General features: G+C 42.7%; 1 protein-coding gene across 3 annotated transcripts in view; it reads left to right on the top strand.

Moving 5' to 3' along the window:
* SFXN1 (sideroflexin 1) overlaps positions 1-19,727 on the top strand; it is a 42,359-nt gene that overhangs the window by 7,596 nt on the left and 15,036 nt on the right. For 2 of the 3 annotated variants that reach the window (XR_011338490.1, XM_069868913.1), the window contains exon 2: positions 19,133-19,307. Coding sequence is in view for 2 of the 3 variants with exons in the window: in XM_069868913.1 (XP_069725014.1) it covers positions 19,133-19,307 (175 nt within the window). In the remaining variant the exon portion in view is untranslated. Of the gene's footprint in view, positions 1-9,508; positions 9,616-10,205; positions 10,308-19,132; positions 19,308-19,727 lie in introns of those variants that run through there. The other variant, XM_069868914.1, reaches the window with a different exon arrangement.

Below are 19,727 nucleotides of genomic sequence, written 5' to 3'. Positions count from 1 at the left end.
GCTGAGGGGAACATTGGCTGCATAAGTCACTGAGCACATTTGATTTGATTTGTAACAACTTTAAGGGGCTCCTCCAGAATGCCTTTCTACCACAGCCTCCTAGATTATTCCAGGAGAAATCACAACTCCAGAATACATAAATAGCACAGGAGGCGTACTGGAGAGTAACGCTGAGGTGCACACTGCAGAGAAGAGAGCGTTCTGCTCTCCATCATCTGCTCGTTGAGTGAACTTTTCTTTATTCCATCTTTGCTTGGGGGTCGCCTTTCCTGAGGAAGAGGCTCAGTTCAGCGTTGGAAGACCCTAACACTACTCATATGGGTGAGGGCTTAAAACTTTCATTAGAATCTGACATTAAAAAAATACCCTTTACCTACCCACTTACAGCAGCCTCTGAGAATCTCAGGATCTTTGTTTGTTTGGCAATACATTATCTGTTTAAGAAGGCAGAGCCTCTCCACTATCTCATCTCTGAGCCTGTGTTATCAGTTCAGCGATGACCACAAGGTCTGGCTCAGCTGAGACCATGCTAGTGGAGCAAAGCCTCTTCAACAGCTACGCAGGTTTCAAATGCCATCATTTCACGCGGGGCACCCTGCTGTACTCATTTGTCATTTCAGCTCATTTGTAAGCTTTTAAAACTTTCATGACTTAATAGTCATACCCAGGTGAGGAACAAAAGCGAAATCCATTAAACCCCCATTATTATTTACGCAAATTTAGCGGTGAGATTAGGCGGCTGATTGACATGACTCTGGGAGCCAGTTATACAAAGTATTGGATGAATTTGCCATTTGCTTCTCTGCCTAACCTGCCTCCAGCCAGTGCAAGAAGGATCAGCTCTCGTCCAGGCTGCAACTTGTCTAAAACTACCAGCAACAGCACAACAGTGCAGGTGTTCCTTGGAGAATCAGAAAAAAGCACAGACCTTGTGTAATTCCCCCTGTGTACCTACATAAAACAGCTGCCTAATTTTATTTAATGCTTTTCAACCACTACTGGAATCAAAGCAATGCCCAGCAAAGGAAAGCTTTTGTGTCTCTATTACCACCCTGCAAGGCACCTGCTCCTCACAGGAGGCTGACTGGAGAAAATCCTATTTGGTCCACATGAAGCTTTAAAAATATAAATACTGAGTAGTACCTTGAGCCAAATGATCTTAATCCAAACAGTAATTAGATACTAGAAGACCAACACAGAGTTGAACAAAATCCAGGTCTTGTACTCAGAGATAAATATGCTTTGATCTACAAAATAGTGCACATACTAGAGCTGGAGAAAGACAGCTTAATTTACAAAATAATATTACAGTACATGGATACAACTTGTACCCACGTCACTCTTGGGATGAGTTTTTGAGTCTGCATGCATGGGATTTATTAAACATTAAATCAGCGGAGGCATGTTAGCAGAAATAATGTCTGAAAGAGCTGTCAGGTTTCTAAATAACTGGTTATACTAATAAGCCAACATAACGTTGGCCTCAGTTTAACCTTCTCAGAAAAATCAAGTGCTCCTAGAAATCGAATAACAGCTCTGAACTCTCTTAAAGATTAGTGAAACACACTGGTTAAATTGATATTATCAAGTTGGGCATTCCACAGGGTAAACCACCGTAGTGAGTACAAAAGCACAGAGCAAAGAGTAGCAGCAGAAAAAAGCTATTGCTTTGCTGCTAAAAAAAAAACCCCATCTCCAAGGATCTCAAGCTTATTCTTGAATGATAAAGATCCACCATCAGGGAGAAGGGATCAGTTAGAGAAATGATTTCTAGTCCCTTGGCATTGACAAGAAGAGGTCTAAATATTCAGTATTGAGAATGGGCACTTTTTTTGACTGCAGATTACAGGCATGTCCATCTGCAGCTGAACAATAGAGTCTGGGGGATTCAGTAGGACCAGTCTCAAAAAGCACATCAATGCCCTTATGAATGTTTTTTCAACTATTTCCAATAGTGCACAAAGCATGCCTAGGTATCAGGTCACCAGTGAAGTACGTGCAAGAGTCTGGACACTGCCAGGAAGAAGGTAAATGGAGGGGAAAAAAAACCCAAACCAAACTGAAACACCATTTATAAAAGTCTGAATTAATATTAATTTCTCAAGACAGCCAGTTCAGGCAATGGCAGAGCTGGGTCCAAAAGGTAATGCAAGGAGGGTATAAATGGGAAGGATTTGTTGTGTAGTGCTACTGATTCCCAGTATCTGCAGCTCATGTACTAGCTGCAGGGTGCTCACGAGGCAGGACCAGGCATTGCTGCTCCTCTGGCATCTCCCCTACCTGGTACCTTGATGCACGATTGTCAGAGTGTGGCCCTGGTTTCAGGTGGGAGAGCTCACCTCTATCCCTGGGCCACAGTGGGGGAAGCTTGCAAAAAGGCTTTCTGCTCTGTGGGAGATCAGAGAGCAGAGTCTCAAAAAGCAGCCTGCAGAGCTCTGCAGGCACAAGCTTTAGGAGTGGTGGGAACCATAATCTGGTTGTCTGTAAAGGCTGTTCCCCTCCTGTCCCCATCCTGCTCAGAGCCCATTCAGGCTCTGTTCCCCTTGCCTCCCCTCAACAGTAATCACTCTCTACCTTTGCAGTGCAAACGCAGATTAAGGCTGGCTGGTTTCAACTGTAATCCCCAGATTTTACAACAAAATGTTTGAAGAGAAAGACGGGAAAGAAAGAGAAATACCAAACCTATGGCCAGGGAACTGAGCAGAAGCTGTCATCTAAATGGTCCTCAGCCTCCTGCCACGCAGGAGCCATGGGTAATTTAAGCTGCATGTGATGCTGCCAATAACCATGTTATTTAATTGGCAGAGCTTACACAGTGACTTTTTATAGGGTTTTTCCAATTCCACCCACTTGCTCCCACAGATCCAGAGAAGGAAAAGTTTTCCACAATGAACATTTGGACTGACCCTTCCTCTCACAGCTCAACCCACTTCATCAAAACAAAGGCCACTACTGGATCTTAAATCACCTCAGAAACTGCTCAAGCAGGGAAGCCTAAATGTTCCTTCTTCTCTTTCTGGGATTTCCATCTGCTGCAGATGTGGGGTAGGAGAGGGCTTACTGCCCTGCCAACATTTCCCTCCACAGTGGGTAGAGAGCCAAATTGCAGAGGATGATGAGAATAAATTATAGCTGAGAGGAGAGCCCTAAGGAAAGAAAAACACTTCCTCCGACTGCCTCATCCCTGCAGCACAGCAGAATGGTGCCAGGAAATCCACAGCAAGCCAACAAGATCCCTTCTTTAAAACCTGATCTAGACCAACAAATACAAGATATCGCAAAATTTCTGATCATTTCACTAACAAATGTAGACACTCAATGTGCTGCTGCATTTTATATTCTAATCCATGTATATAAAAACCCTATGCAGCTGATTGCTGAGGACCTACTATATGAAACAGCACATGAACTAGTATGTCAACACAAAAATACAGACTGGGCCATTGCCTCCCAATTTATGCTTTATTTGCATATGCATGATTTTTAATACTGTATAGCTTGCATTTTTTCCTTTCACTCTACACTGTATAAATCAAAAGAAAAGTCATGGAGAAAATGACAGCACTTTTAATGCTAAAGATGGCTTTGACATATTAATTAGTATCTCAGAAATGAGATAAAGCCAGTGACACAGAATGATTCATTAGAATGAAATTAATCTAAGAAATAATTAATTCTGAGTGGATGGATAATAAGAACACAAAGATACATTAGCAGCAAAACTCTTCACAGAGGAGTGCTACAGTGATTTCTAGCAACAGTAGATGAAACTACAGATAATACAGTTTTCTTAGCAGATGGCTTGGTAGGTGGCACTCTCCTCTCCTAATCTGGTGTTACAGATTTACTCCTGAGCTGCGTGCCAGCATAAAATGGATCCTGCACCATATTTCAGCCCAGCTCCTGATTGACGGATGGAGAAGAACTGTTTAACTTATACCAGCAGATTTTTTGTGGTTTTCTGCTGCAGGACATGTGACGATGAAGACTGTACTTGGTACCAGCTGGAGCTCATTGCCTCTAAAGCTGGAACAAGTGAGCAAGAGCTTGCACTACAGTTGATTATTTTTGTGAAGTCCACATTATTGCACATCCAATGTGGCCAGGCTCCCCAGTCTTTCCATCAGCAGGCAACAACTCCTTGATTTAAAGATAATTAAACTAATACTTACCAAAACCATAGAAGCTGATACTGCACAGAGCATCACTTCTTGCTTGTAGTGAAGACTTATACAAGCATTTCACACCAGCGCCGTCGGGAACCACAGGAGCAGGCAGCTCTGCCAGGGCTCTCTGCAAGGAGTGCAGCAGGTCCAGCTATGGTAGACAGGGTAAACCAGCAGTCCAGAGATTACCAGACTACTCAAAACGTCCCAGTCCTGCAGCTTTGCTCTGTCTGGCAGTATTTTCCCCTCATCAGCCCCCTTAACAACCTTGCTGCCATCACGCTGTTGCAGCTGTAGTAAACTTGATGGCAGATCACTTGATGGCAGACAGAAATGTTCCAACAAGTTAACTAAAGCACTAGAATGATATTCCAAACTGAGTGCTAAACTTTGCACTGCTTCACTCCTGCCGTAACTTTCATTTGATCTTTTGAAAAACCCAGTGATCTGACTGGATTATTCCAAACTACGATATAATCCCAAATCCACTTTCACCGTAGCTCACCTGGATCTGTTTTCCTGTTCCAGCCTCTGTGCCTGCCCCACCACAGGACTGTTTCATCCCAGCAACATCAGAAACATCTCACTCCCTGCAGCCTGCCTCAATGCCCTTGGCTTTTCCCTGCCCTGTGTGGCAAGGAGTTGCTGCTGTAACGGGCAGTACTTTCACAGGCTGGATATGTTCCCTGAATTTTATCACCCATTTGTCAAAATCTTTCTCAAGGTCAGGGGCCTTCCAAGTCAACAACTCCCTCTGCTCCCCTCCCACAAAGCTCAACTGCTCAGGGCTGGGCTTAGCACACATGAGGGCTCAGCTCCACCAGCACAGGCATTTCAGAGTGACTCTCCATTTAGGATAAGTTTAAATTGGGGATGTCTTCTAGGAACAATTTACAGTTTGGAAAAAGCTATGGTATCTCATCCTATCTACTTTCTGGTCTCACTTTTTTCCCCAGTCTTTATAGTTGTTGATTTTCTCCTGTGCTTTTCTCAATATTACTTTCAAGAACTTCCTCTAGGAGGTATTTAGGAACTACAGGATGTACAGTTTGATCAGGATTTTTCCATTGGGTTTTTTTTTGCATTTTTCTTTGTCATTTTAGGAATTTCACATGCCTTCTTAGGATTTTCTTTGGGATCTTTGTGAATGTCCCCTCCAGCTTTCTAGGGGTTTCCACCCACCTTTCAGGGAATTTCATTTCCCATTGCTTTCCAAGTATTTCTTATACCTTACTAGGAACTTACATTTGCTTTCTAGGAATTCCCATCTGCTTAGAATAAATCTCTAAGGATCTTCTAAAAATTCTCCTCATGCTTTCTAGTAATTGTGTACTACTTATTGGCATTCCCTTCTGCTTCCCAGGAGTTCCCTTCTGCTCCTTAGAAATGTTGCTCAGCTTTCTAGGAAATGTGCATTTCTTTCTGTGATTCCTCCACTGATTTCTAGCAATTCCTCTTTACCTTTTAAGAAATTCCCTCCAGCTCTCTAGAATTTGTAGCAAACTTTCTCAGAACTCAGATTTTGCCTTCCTAGAGGTCATCTCCCCCCCGCCCCCAGCTTTCTAGTAATTCAATTCTGCTTTCTCAGAATTTCCCATAATTTTCCAGGAGTTCCCTGTAGCTTTCTAGGAATTTCCTATGGCTTTCTAGATGGTGTCTATATCTTTCTAGGATTTTCTTGCTGCAATGAATCTCTCACTGCTCTTTAGGCGTTCCTATCATCATTCCAGCTGTTATCTATCACACTGTGGTATGGTAGTGAGTGTTGTTCCATGCTGTTTGTGCAGTTGCATGCGAGCTTCTGTTGCGGCACGTTCTGTGCTACTCCGAGTTCTGCTCTGCGTGCTGTTGGAGGTTATTAAGGGCACATTTTTAATTGTTATTTTCAAGAGCCATTGGAAAGACTCAGGAGGCAATATCTGGTCCCTAGAGGATGATGAAAAAGATTTGTCAGGGCTGGCTGAAGCAGCTGTAAGATCCTGTGTCTGTTCCCCGTGCCCAAAAGGATGGTACTGCACCTCCTCTTGCCCCATGCTACATCCATAGCTGCACGTTGCCATGCAGATACCTAGTCTAGTGTCTTGCTGCTGAGAGTGGATGGCACAGATGCTCCAGGGCATGAACAATTCCACGAGAGACATTGATAAAATAGACACATCATAGAGAAAATGGCTTCCTAATCCCCTTGAAAGGCTGGTTTATCCCTTTAAACATAGTTTTATGTCCCTTCTAAATGCAGCTTGGCTTTTCATGTTCATTCCCTGCTAGTTGAATCTGATATAACAGTGCATGTTTTCATCTAGATAAATAGAAAAATTGGGTATGCATCAATTTAGCTTGGCACAGTGTAGCGTGAGTAACCTAAAATTGGGTTCAAATGTTTGTGAGTAATCCTCTATCAGCTTATATAAGGATTTCATTACAATTTATATTGCCCAAAAGTGTTTTGTTACTTGACTTTTTTATTTGCCTAGATAATAGTCTATTCATTATCAATTGAGACCAGGAAAACAGAGTGGTGGTTTTTCATGTACTGATACAGGCTTGCAGAAATCAGGCTTGACACAGGCTTGATAGGAATGGTTGGATTGACGGGAATGGTTGGACTTGGTGATCCAGTGGGTCTTTTCCAACCTGGTGATCCTATGATTCTATGATTCTATGAAATCCATAGCTCATTTATAGAAACAATCTTTGAACTTATGGGCATTCCTCAGACTGTACTGACGTCCCTTCCAGTCTGGGGTTTGGATTTTCTTCATAAAATTAATGTCCAGTATTCAGGAAGCCATAGGGAATGCTGTATATACACGGTTCACCTCAACAAGCATTCTGCTCTTGATAACAATACCCAGCACAAACTCTTCACAGGCACTTTCTATCAAGTGAGTGGTAATGAATACTTCCCATAAATATTGCTGGTTTCTTCTGGCAAACACCTGATAACAGTCAGCATGGTGCCAAGACCAATTCCTAACACCATCTTCCAGAACCAGCAGCTGAATACACTCCAGTTCCTTGCACTGCACCTCCAGGGCTGTCACCACACATCGTCTCCCACCTGCTCTACGACTGCATTTTTCATAGAGCAAGAAAAGTCTTCACATATTTCATGCTTGCCTTCACTCTGACTGCACTGTTTGTGAGCAGAAAACCCGGTCCTGCAGTGCCACTTACTGGACATCTATATTAATAAACACAATGTGCAGCAGCTCTTTGCTTTCCTCGCTTGTTTGCCAGTGCCAATTTGAAATGGTAAAAAACGTAAAAAGCATTCATGTCCAATGTAAATATTATGAATACAGGAAAGCTTCAGGAAAGTAAATAAAGGAAAGTTCATTTCTTAGATGAGACAGTTATTGTGGGGGAACAGAAATCTTCCTTTTCTGGTGAGCATAGGGAAGACTCTGGATGCCAGATGCCCACCGAAGCTACTCTATCACGGGTCGAGATAACGACAGGGAGAGAACAGCCACCCATTACCGGGGAGGGGCTCTTTATCAGGGAGTGTAATGATAGAATGATAGAATCATAGAATCACCACCACCACCAGGTTGGAAAAGACCCACCAGATCATTGAGTCCAACCATTCCTATCGAATACTAAACCATGTCCCTCAGGACCTTGTCCACATGTCCCTTAAACCTCTCCAGGGAAGGTGACTCAACCACCTCCCCGGGCAGCCTCTGCCATTGCCCAATGACCCTTTCTGTGAAATAACTTTTCTCTCGTCCTGTCCCCTGTCACTTGGGAGAAGAGGCCAGCTCCCTCCTCTCCACAACTTCCTTTTCAGGTAGTTGTAGAGAGCAATGAGGTCTCCCCTCAGCCTCCTCTTCTCCAGGCTAAACAACCCCAGCTCTCTCAGCCACTCCTCTTGTTCTCCAGCCTTGTCACCAGCTTTGTTGCTCTTCTCTGGACTCTCTCCAGAGCCTCAACATCCTTCTTGTGGTGAGGGGCCCAGAAATGAACACAGGATTCGAGGAGCAGTCTCACCAGTGCCGAGTATAGAGGGAGAATAACCTCCCTGGACCTGCTTGCCACCATGGCTGGAGCACCATCATGGTAAAGACACTACCATGGCTGGGACACCACCACAGCCAGGACACCATCATGACCAGGACACCATCACCTCTCACAGCCAGGCCACCGGAGCCCTGCACGGCTCCCTCCCCACACCGCAGTCCCAGCAGCCCAGTTGGCCCTGGACCTCCCCAGGTACCTACCCCTCATGGATGAATTCCTCCATGGCAGCGCACTCGGAGAGCAGCTGGGGCAGCCCCATCTGCAGCACCACGTAGGACAGGATGGGCAACAGGTTGTCTGCTCCGATGGCAGCCGAGGCAGGGATAGGACAAGGGGTGATGGTTTTAAGCTGCAAGAGGGGAGATTTAAACTAGATACTAGGAATTTTTTTACTGTGAGGGCATGGAGGCACAAGCCCAGGCTGCCCAGAGAAGTAATGGCTGCCCCATTCCTGGAGGTGTTCAAGGCCAGCTTGGATGAGGCTCTGAGCAGCCTGGTCAGTGGAAGGTGTCTTCGCCCATGGCAAAGGGGTTGGAACTGGATGATCTTCAAGGTCCCTTCTAACCCTAAACCATTCTATGATTTTATGATTGATCACTATCACGGGTGGAACAGACTCAGCTTGTGGAAATTAGTTTTTATTGGTCAAAGCAGAGTAGGATTATAAGAAATAAAACCAGTGGTGGGTCCATCTTTGGCTCTGTTGGACACAAGAGAAGCTTCTAGCAGCTTCTTACAGAAGCCACCCCTGTAGCCAAAACTTTGCCACACAAACCTACTCAACACCCTGTTTTTATTAAATCTCAAATGATTGCACATCTAATCTCAAACAGAGAAGCTATTGCATGCTATGAAGAAAAAATACGGATTTACCACAGTTACTAAAAGGAAAGGAATGCCCCAAAATCCATTTTCAGCCTCCCTACAACATCAAGGATCATGCTTATTTGACATTATTAAGGCACCACGCACAAAGGTCTCATCAGCCGGGATGGATTCCATAAGAATGCACCGCTTTATTACTCTTTATTCCTTTTTTTAGGATTAGGACCTGAGAGTAAATAGTTTTTCTGAGGGCTCTGCGGTTTCCTAGGTACATTCCCCGTCTGTATTACAGCGAGAAGAACCACACAGACACGCATCCCGGCTGCCGCAGCTGCTCCGGGTGCCGCCCCGAGGATCGCGGCCTCCCCTCCCCGCAGCCCCGGGAGCCCCGGGAGCCTCCCCTCCCGCCGCCACAAACAGAGCCCTGAGCGCTCCGCGTCGGCCACCAGGTCAACCCACCCTCCGCGGGGCGGGATCCGCAGGACCCGGGGTCGGCCCGGCCCGGCCCAGCCCTGCCCTGCCCCGCCGGGGCGGAGCCGAGCGGCCCCACCGCCTCCCGCGGCCCCTCGCCCGCCGCGCCGAGCGAGCTCTTCCGGGCGCGGTGAGTACCGGGTACCGGCACCGGCGGGGGCGGCGGGCGGGGGGCCCGCGGCGGAGCCAGCGCCGCTGCCTGCCGGGGCGGTGCCCTCCCAGGGTCCCAGCCCTGTCACCTCGTCCCCTCCCAGGGTCCCAGCCCTGTCACCGCGTCCCCTCTGCAGGGTCCCAGCCCTGTGTCACCCTGTCCCCTCCGCAGGGTCCCACCCGCCCCCTCTACAGGGTCCCAGCAAGTGTCACCCTTTCTCCTCTGCTGGGTCGCAGCCCCACGTGTCACCCTGTCACCTCCGCAGGGTCCCAGCCTGTGTTACCTCATCTCCTCCACAGGGTCCCAGCCCCTCTGCCACCCCTGTCCCCTCCACAGGGTCCCAGTCCCATGTGTCACCCCATCCCCTCTGCAGGAGCAGAGCTGGTGTCCCAGCGGGTCATCCCTCTCCTGGGCAGGTGCTGGCAATGCCAGACAGCTGGTGGGGGGCTACGACAACCCTTCCCTCCCACCTCCTTGCTGCACACAACGCAGCTCCCTCCTTCCCCACCCGTTCCTGAAATCTCCCCCTGACCACGAGTCGTCCTCTGAGCGTGGGGTCTCTGTCGCAGGGTGGTGTGTGGCAGCAGCACGGATCCCAGGCCTGCAAGAAACAAGCCTCCCTGCTGAGGGATCGTCCTTTCCACGGGAGGAACACACCGTATAACTTGGAGGTCAGACAACTGCTAGCCAGAGGCAGAGGTTTTAATTATGAGTGTTATTTTTTTTTAATTTATTGAATTATAAATAATATATTGTGATTATAATGGGTATTGGGGTAACGTGGGGGGTGGCGAAGACTGCCTTTGTACCAATGTGCAATTAAAAAAAATCACCTCTGTGGAGAGAATGCGGAATAGTGATAGAATATGAAATAGTGAGAAGCTGCAGAAGAGGTGCGTGAACGTGCCTGGACAGAGCCAGATAATGTTCCTTCACTTTGCAGAGAGGAGTGAAAAAGGAGGAGCAGAGACAAGCTCTCAGAAATCAGGACTGAAATAAGATAAGTGCTGGCACTAACCCTTTCTAGCACAGGAGCTTTATTTTTCTTTAATGACGAGACAAGGTGAGCGTCTCCGTGACATACCTCGTGATGGGAGAAGAGGTGACAAATGAAAAGCTGACACTGCTGAGCTGGCTGCGGGAACCTCTAGCATCTGGAGGTAGCTTTAATGTCGAATGATGAAATCTCTCGTCAAGTTGCACGCCAAAGATGGCTGCTGTTTTGAGGAGAGAGCCCCAGCAGCCGGCTCTCTCCGTTTAACACAGACTGCTGCTTTTGTTGCTAGGCTACAAACGGGATGTATAGTTATATGCCAAAAAAATGTGTCCTGTAGTGTTGCCGTGATTTGCCTTCTCCAGTGTTCAATTTGTTTTTCTGATTGCAGTAGGAAAAATCATAGTGTAGACAAATATTTTTTTTTCCTTGTAATGTAAGTAGATATTTACTGGTAGAAGCAGCTTTGGGGAAGGAAAACTGGGCAAGTGGTTTTGTTAACATTTGGTGTAAGTACATTGCGTCATACTTCTCTCAGTCATCAGCTGTGCTGCTTCTTTCAAACTGTGGTAGCAAACGTAGTGCAAATAGAGGATTACCATTGCTTAATGACCCCGATAAATCTGATATGTGCTCTTCAGCCATCACATGAAAATGCTTTCTTTTCCTAAAAATCTATTAGTGCATCTCATTTGAACTAATTATGTTGCTGTGATTGACATCCCTAGAGAATGCATTGTGTTCTTTTCTTTGCCAGAGCAATTAAAATATGGGTAGTAGTGGGTTTGCCTTTCTGCTGTTGCTTTACCAGTGTGTCAGTTTTAAAGTAGCATAGATCACCTTTTCCTAATCAGGAGGTTGTTAATTTCCTGCCTTTTCTCCTGAGCCAACAAAGCAGCTCAAGTGGGCATTGCTCCTGGAAAAGAAAAATCTGAGTTGGTTCTGGCACAGGAGCCCCTAAAAGGGCTAACGTGTTCTTTGAGAAATAAAGAGGACTAACGTGATCCCTAAATATTTCTCTATCAAAGCGGCATGGGAAAGGCTTCAAAAGAACTCAGCTCTGCAAAAATGAATAAACAGCCATACGCACTTTGGTTTACAGACATGTCAGAGGAAGAAGAGAAGGTATTCCTCTCCTCATTTTATAGTAGCAGGAACTTTTCTTAATTTAAAGATTTTCTAATCCACATTTCTCTTTTCCAAGAACAGGGCATTGAGAGCTGGACATCAGGCTGTTAGAGGACAGCTTTGAAGAATGGAGATCTAGGGGCCTAAGTGTGTCAAACCTTTTATTTTCTCTCCCACAGTGCATCTGCTAACAAAGTATTTTCAGCAGCACTTGCCTCTAACTTTTGAACTATTCCCATTCTATAGGATTCTGGTAAGAAAGAGGTACTGCTGTCACCTTTTATTTTTAGTTGGTTTTCATGGAAAAGCCTCACTCATTTTTCAAAAAAGGAACTCCTAGTTCCTCTAGGAGATATTGTGAATCGTGATCTGACCTGAGCACCTTTACATCACCTGAAATTAGGGGTCAAAGTCCTGGTAAAGGACACCAAACCCTTTCTTTCGGCATTCACGCTGGTTAGTTAATTCACTTGCCCTCCTGTAGGCAGGCTGGTTTGAATTCTCTTTTAAGCTAGAGTACCCAGCGTGTCCCATGCTTTTAAACAGAGAGAGTTTGGGAGTTTGGCATCAAGAAGTGAGATGTTGCAATGTTAATGATTACAATTGCGTCTGCACTGGTTTTGAACGTAGTTTTCTCTTTAGACTTCTCCCTCCCCCAGCTCAGTTTTTGCTGACTTTCTGAAATTGCATGTGAGAGAGGTGAAAGGCTGCTCTTATTATTAAAGTCCTTTTCTGTAGGGGAAGGTGCAGAAGGCTATAAACTGGCATCTGGCCCCCATAAAAGCAAAAAGCATCAGAAAATTCCGCATAGAGAGTGAAGCAGTACCTTATCCAGTACCCAATCTAAGTATATTTGCAGAAGCATCCTCACTCAGTATAATTTAGGTTCTTTTATCTGTTGAGGAATGCCTGCTTCTTGGGTAGTTCTCAGTCAAGTGTCTCAAATCTTCTTTCTGACAATATTGCGTGACTGGAAACCTAGGCTGCCCTCATCTCTTGCGGAATGGATATTTTTCCATTGGGGATGCTTCTTGACTCGGAGCAATGACTATAGCTTTCAAAATGTGTATTTAGATCAGAAAGGGAGAATTAGGTTCACAGTTATGCCATTAAGAAATCTTTTTCTGTCACTCTAGTCCTAGTTTTAGCTTAGATAGTCGAAAAATTAATCACATACCTGACAAAATTTCTTAATGTATAATAAGATGTATTTATATAATAATATAAACATAAATAGTTCCAAGGAAGGTAGCAAAACTGCTTTTCATCATTCATGCACTGCTGCATGAGTTTAAGTTGCCCAGGATTTCCCAGATCACATGCCCATCTGGACTGTTCAGTCATGCAGCAGGGTTTAAATTAAATGACCAAATGCCTGGGTTATTCAAAATTGAATGGTATGTTACTGTCTGAAATAAATCTAATAGTCATTGCTACTCTTTTAGCAGTTGCTTTGATATGAGAAGTGGTTATCTGACCTTCACTGGGATATTTAAAATTTGAACTGTGGGAAGGAACAGCGGATAGTTGAACTCCTGACAACTCCTGAATCTGCATTCTGTAGAATTGCTGCAACTGCTGTTGTTAACCTTTAAACAAAGTTTAAAGTCTTGCACTATTGCTAGTTCTGTGGCAAATCTAAACGTAGCCTTTGTACTAAAACTGTTGATCAGACTTTGTGCTGGAGTTTATGGAATTTTTTTTCACGAGTAGCCCTTCTCACTTAAAGCTCTCTTTTTTTCCCTCCAGTTAATATTATCATTAAACATTGAACCATGACCTGGCAGATCATTCCATCAGATCAGAGAGGACAAGAAATTTGAGTGTGTTCAGTACTGAGGCTTCTGGCTCAGTTCAGTGTTGTTTTCTGATTGAAAGTACAAGATGAGAAAGATAGTCAAAGAATTATCATGTTAAAATAAAGGAGGTTGTAAAAGGTTATGGAAAATAGGGAGTTGAGAGTTTCTCTTCAGGGAAACAAAGACCTTAGTAGAACTCACTCACAGCTAAAACTGTTTTTTCGTTTGTTTTTATTTTCTGATTACTAGGGCTGGCGGACTTAGGGAGAGAGATGAAGCAGCAGGGAGATTTAGACAGAGTAGAGGAAAGGCTGGCAGTGAAATTTGCTTTAAAGCACTGGGGAAGCGCAGTCTCGCACAGCGGTGTCCTCTCTGATCTGCCATCTGTATCACCACATCTAATTGCCTCTGGTCTACAGAACCGCATCTTCAGTTGGTGCCAAGTACATGGCAAACCATGGCCATTTCGTTAGCTTGACAGTCGTATGTTTATGAAAAACTTTATGAACACATGATCACAGTTATGGTTCTGAAAATATGCCTTGGTACATGGGAAGAGCCACAGTGTGGAACACATGGATAATCAAACCTTTGTGTAAGAGCTGGGGAGATAAACAGTGCCAAAAAATGTTCCTGGTCACGAGAACGCCATCTCCCATATTGTTAATTTGCTGGAGCAGAGCATGGAGTAGTTTTGCCCAGAACAGCTGATGTTCACCCAGACAATCCGGCACCACAAGGGAGGATTTAGCTGCCATTCTCCATGGGCAGTTTGCACACGGCCGCCCTGTTTTGGAAATGAATGGGTTTTGTAATATGAATGTGCAAGAGAGCATAGTCCATTCTTTGTTACTGCTTTAATTTACTGGTGTGGACTATTACCAGCTTACAGGTACAAGTGGTTCTGTTAAATACCTTTCTAACTGATCTGTTGTTTGAAACAGTGAAAATATGTGTTATTTCCTTCCTTACTGCATATTTGCTGTGGTAGATGTGAACTGTTTCACTGCATTGTGATGTCTTCTTTTATCCTTTCCTGTGGTGCTGATCCTCCTGTGTTGTGAACATAGCCTCAAAGTAACATTCCAGTATGAATTACATGTTCATAAAATTAATGCTATTTCCCAAAATCCTCTGTTGATGGAGTTGCTTGAGGAAGAGAGCGTTTAAAGATTAGATTGGGTAATTTTGCTGCTTACCTTTCCACCTTAAAATTTTATCTGCTGTTGATTCAAAGTTTTGTCCTATTTCACAGGTGGTTTCCCTTCTGTTGGTGCTTACTGAATAGCAGTGAATTTGGGAACAATAATTTCAGATGCTTATGTACAGGCAGTGAAGTGTTATGTAATTGTTGAAGTTTGCCTTCATTAGTTGACTGTAACAAAGCAAATATTTTTATCTTTGTTCCAGTGGATTTGTGTGTTCACTCTCCCTTCTCTTTGCAAATCTCCTGTTTTTCTCAGAGTTCAGAGAGATTTGGTTTAATTTGATTTAACTCAAATGTCCTTTCTTTTTCTTCAAATACTTCTCTTCATCCATTTATTGATAATAGAACATAAACCTTGGGCACACCTAGAGTATATCATAGAATCATAGAATTGTTTGGGTTTTCTGGCCAGTGTGTAATGTGCTTGGGATTGCCCTGACCCAGGCTGAGGACCTTGCACCTGGCCAAGTTGAACTTCATGAGGTTAGCACAGGCTCACCTCCCAAGGAAGTTACATGAGCACACATGGTTCAAGGAGCATCAGAGCGAACACAGAGTAGACCAGGTTGGGAGGGGGATAAAGCTGGGCTATGGGAGCGATAAGTCTTCTATTTTTTGTAGGTGTACCTTTGCTCAGGTAGGCTAAAAGAAATGGAGCAAAACGATCCTCAGTTGAACCATGAACCATCTGTAGTGAAGGCAGATCCTTACTGTTTAAATATCTTATTGCTAAAGGACTTGCTTTTGTGAACAAAGGTATCATAAGTAATAAAAAAAATTCACAGACAACGCAGTAGTATAAATAAGCAAATTTTCAGCACTTGCTAATCAGAGTAAAAAGAAAGAAAAGAGCTTCTGTTTATGGATTGTTTTATTAAGCATTCATTGGACAGCTTTAAACAGATTAGCATAAGCTATCCTAAGCAGTTTTTTAATCTTTGTTAATGAAACTGATAATTTAATTAGAAAAATATTGAAACTTGGATGCTTCCACAAGTAATATACCAATAGGTATGCATTCATAGAACAGCTTACCAGCCCTGATGTGCAAATTTATTTTTAGTGGAAAAGAATTTTTGGATACATGAGTTCACCCTGCTTCCAGAGTACAGCTTTGCAAAACCAGCAGTTACAGTTTTAAACCAGAAGATGGCCTGTTTTTCATAATATATTACTGTTCATGGGAGGGTATCTTTAGTGGTATATTGCTAGAGAGGGGAAAGAAACCTAAGCAACATCTCCTGTTCAGATCCTCTGCATGAGAACTCTGTTCTCCAAATATGTCATGAGGATTTTTTTAATTTCCGTGATCTCTGTTCATTCTGCGACGTGCCTGGTGAGAAATGTATCATGTTAAGATAATCCTACTAATACACTGATATAAGGTAGTGTCTCTGGATTGTGGTGTTTTAAACTGTTTTATAACTATAGAAGTACTTCCAGCAAACAGGAGCAAAGAATAGATGGACAATAATATTCAACTAGAAGTGAGGGATGAATTCTCTGCTTCTTACCTAGTACCTTTACTTCTGTTGTCATTACTTTAGCAAGCGGAAGACAGGGGTCTTTCTTATTTAATGCTTTTAGTTTTCCACTATTCTGTTGCAAATAATACAGCATAAAAATAAGACATTGAAGGAAGAAGTTATTTGTTATATGTTGCTAACCTATTATATATTTGAAGACTGTGTATAGATTTTGTGGTTTTAGAACTAAAATGTAGGATTAGCTTGAATAATAACTTTTAGCTAGCCTCTGCCTGGATACTTATGCTTAACTAAGGACTTTTAACAAGGCTGCAGTGAGAAAGAATGGGAAAGAATGTGACTGTATCTACAAGGACTAGCACAATGATAAGAGAAAGAAGAGTCACCTAGGACCATTTGCAACCTTGAAGAGGTGCCCAAGGAGTCTAAGAGCATGTGCAAGAAGGAAAGTTGAAAAGTTCAGCTGTGAGGAAGATCTATGGGCTTCATCCCGAGACCCCAAAGGAGACCCCTCAGAGGGCAGAGCACCTGTGCCAAGGGGAGAAAACTTACATAAAGAAATTCCAGGAACACATTGTAATAGACACATCTGTTCCAGGGAAGGCGATAAATAAATACGCCTTGTGACTGTATGTAGCCTTTGTGAATTGTACTGGAAGCTGCATGCATTTTACGTGCAGTTATCCCCTGAATGCCCAACATCACAAGGTATTGAAGAATACCTTACTTTCTAATCAAATTGGCATTGATTATTGAGTCTGGCTTTTCATGGCATCAACACAAACATCCTAAATGCTTAGTTTTGGTTTTTTTCATTTGATGAAAGCAAACTTCTTGTGTTCTTCATAGAAACTGATTGTTTAACTTAAAGAAGCTTTGTCTAATTACCAGTAAATGTATGAAGAGAAGGATGTTTATATAGAGTAGCACCAAATTAGGAATTTATGATAAATTTTTAGCAAACTTATTTAGCAATACTAGCTGAGATATGACATTTTCATCATTCAGCAGTTAATCATTTTGTGATTATGAACAACAGCACTTCATTACTATTTATTTAATCCATCCTGAGTCCTAAACGTTCGGTGTACTAGCAGCAGGCTACCTTGCTTTCTGTGTTAGCACATGCTGAGCAGAACGTACTTGCCAAATCCTTGTTAGACATTGCTTATCTTCTTTTATAATGCAGTTATTCTGTGTCCTTGCTACCTTATCTTTATAGCTTTGCTATTATGTCTGGTGCTCAGTGCTATCGTGCTTATGCATACACGATTTCTATTGACATGATGAGCATGTGTAACATAGGGAAGAATTTGAGCAATCTGAATGTGCTCGGCAGTGCTTCCTGGCAGATAATGTATCAGAAAATAAAATATTTCATGTAATGTATGTATGGTACGCTATAACATAATATGTGGCTGCTAGGCTTTCATTGTAATTAAATCACAGTAACAGTAACAACCACAAAAGTACTAAATAAGTAATGCTGTTGCTATTACATAAGCATAAAAATGCTAAGTCTGGGTAAAAGCAGGAAAGACAGTCCTTTTCCTGAATACTTGCCACTCTGAGGGCAGTTCTGACTGGTAAGTGGTTCAAGGCAGAGTAATTTTTATGCCGTTCTCATCTGCTTGCAAAATTAATTTCATGACTCCGGTGAGAGGTGTTATGAAGATTTATAATCTTTTTCTTGTGCAACTGTGAGCTCATGTAGCTCACTAACAAGAAAAAGCTTGTGGGGGAAGATGTTGAGGTGTTTTTTTTTTTCTAGAAGTAATGCTCTGTAGTGTCTTCTAAATATTTATTAGTTTCCTCCTCCTCCCTGTTGCTTAAAGCTGCCAGTTTGAGGCTGTTCGTAATAGGTGGGGAGACCTAAACCTTTATTTCTGTACAAATTCACTTTCCCAGTGAGGTCCTAGTTTTTCCACTTAAGGTAGAGAAGAAGGATCGTGATTACATTTGAGAGATGGACAATAGCTTCTTCAGATTTCATGAATGTTCTCCTTTTTTCTTATTAAGTTGACTTTTTTTATGATGGAGACATTTTACATGATTAGTTACTTTCTTTTTGTGATTCTTTTTTTCTGTTCTGCGTCATCAAATTCACCAAAATGTCTCAGGCAACTTCATGGTGTTCTTGAGTTAAAATGAAAATAATCTTCAGTGGCAGCATACACCATGTGTATCAGTTTTTCTCGTAATGAAGGTGGTTTTGCTATTAAAAGAGATTAAATGCTATGTGATACCATCTGTATTTTTATAGATCAAGTTTATTTCATCCATTTGAATTACAAACAGTATTTGGAGAATGGCTCTTTTTTTAACTGTTGAAAATGTTGCAGGAATTTCTCTTAGGAAAGTTTAAGTTTAAATAGCTTGTGCTGTGCAAGGACTGTCCTTCTTTCGTTAAATGTTGAAGGATGCTTAGTCATCCTGAAGGAATCTTTAATTGTCTGGGCTTCAGGCCCCATAAATGCACAACTATGTTAGTTCAGTACCTTTCATTGTAGTTCTTTAACCATCTTTGAAGTATCGTTAGCAGATCTGGCCATGTGTTCATAATGTGGCAAATTGTTGCATTATATAATCTTTGTTTTCTTAAAGCATTGATTCAGAGAAACAACATTTATTAAAAGGAGTTGTTTGCTTTGTGTTCCTAATTTTCATTTTGTTTTGCTATGCCAGAGAAGGTAACTGAGTTTCGTGTCACAGCACTTTTATAGCTGCTCTTCAGGCATCTCTTAAATATATAGACTTCTTCCTTTAAACCTCAGTTCTGCAAGTTGCTTGGTGTTTGTTCTAGCATAACCACCTTTCAGCTTGCAGGTTATAGATATGTTAGTGGAATGCTGAATTGCAAGTTTTTGTGTTTTCTTCACAGCTCTTTGGAAGATGTCAGCAGATATACCATTAAATATTAATATCAAGGAGCCCCGATGGGATCAAAGCACTTTTTTTGGCCGAGCCAGTCACTTCTTTACTGTAACAGACCCCCGGAATATTTTATTGTCTGATGCTCAGCTGGAAAATGCAAGAAAAATTGTGCATGATTACAGGTATGGCATTGATCACATTTACTGCTGACCCAAAAAAGTCTATGTCAATGATAATTCTGTATTTAAAAGGAAATATTTAAAACACTGTATTCTTTGTACCACTCTTCCTTCTTATTTCAGAGCTTGAAACCCTTCTTTCTAAAAACAAATTTGCTAATGAATGAAGTAATGTCATCTGAGAACCCCTATTGAGTATTCTGAAGTACTGAATCTAATTCTGAAAATAGTTAACATGACAACAGAGTTTAAAACTTCCTATTATGTGTTAAATTGTTTGAAGTAAGTAGGTCCTTAAATACTTGCAAAGTAAATTTTCAGAGCTTCATACTAATGACTTCAGATTTCAGCCCAATGGTTTAGCTCTGAAATCTAGTACAGCTTTGAATAAATAGAAATTTGATGCTGGATATATTAACTCAG

The sequence above is a fragment of the Phaenicophaeus curvirostris genome, chromosome 15 (genome assembly GCF_032191515.1).
Source record: "Phaenicophaeus curvirostris isolate KB17595 chromosome 15, BPBGC_Pcur_1.0, whole genome shotgun sequence".
In the NCBI taxonomy this organism is placed as follows: domain Eukaryota; kingdom Metazoa; phylum Chordata; class Aves; order Cuculiformes; family Cuculidae; genus Phaenicophaeus; species Phaenicophaeus curvirostris.
Note: the sequence above shows the minus strand (reverse complement) of the source record. Positions and strands in the feature narration are given on the sequence as shown.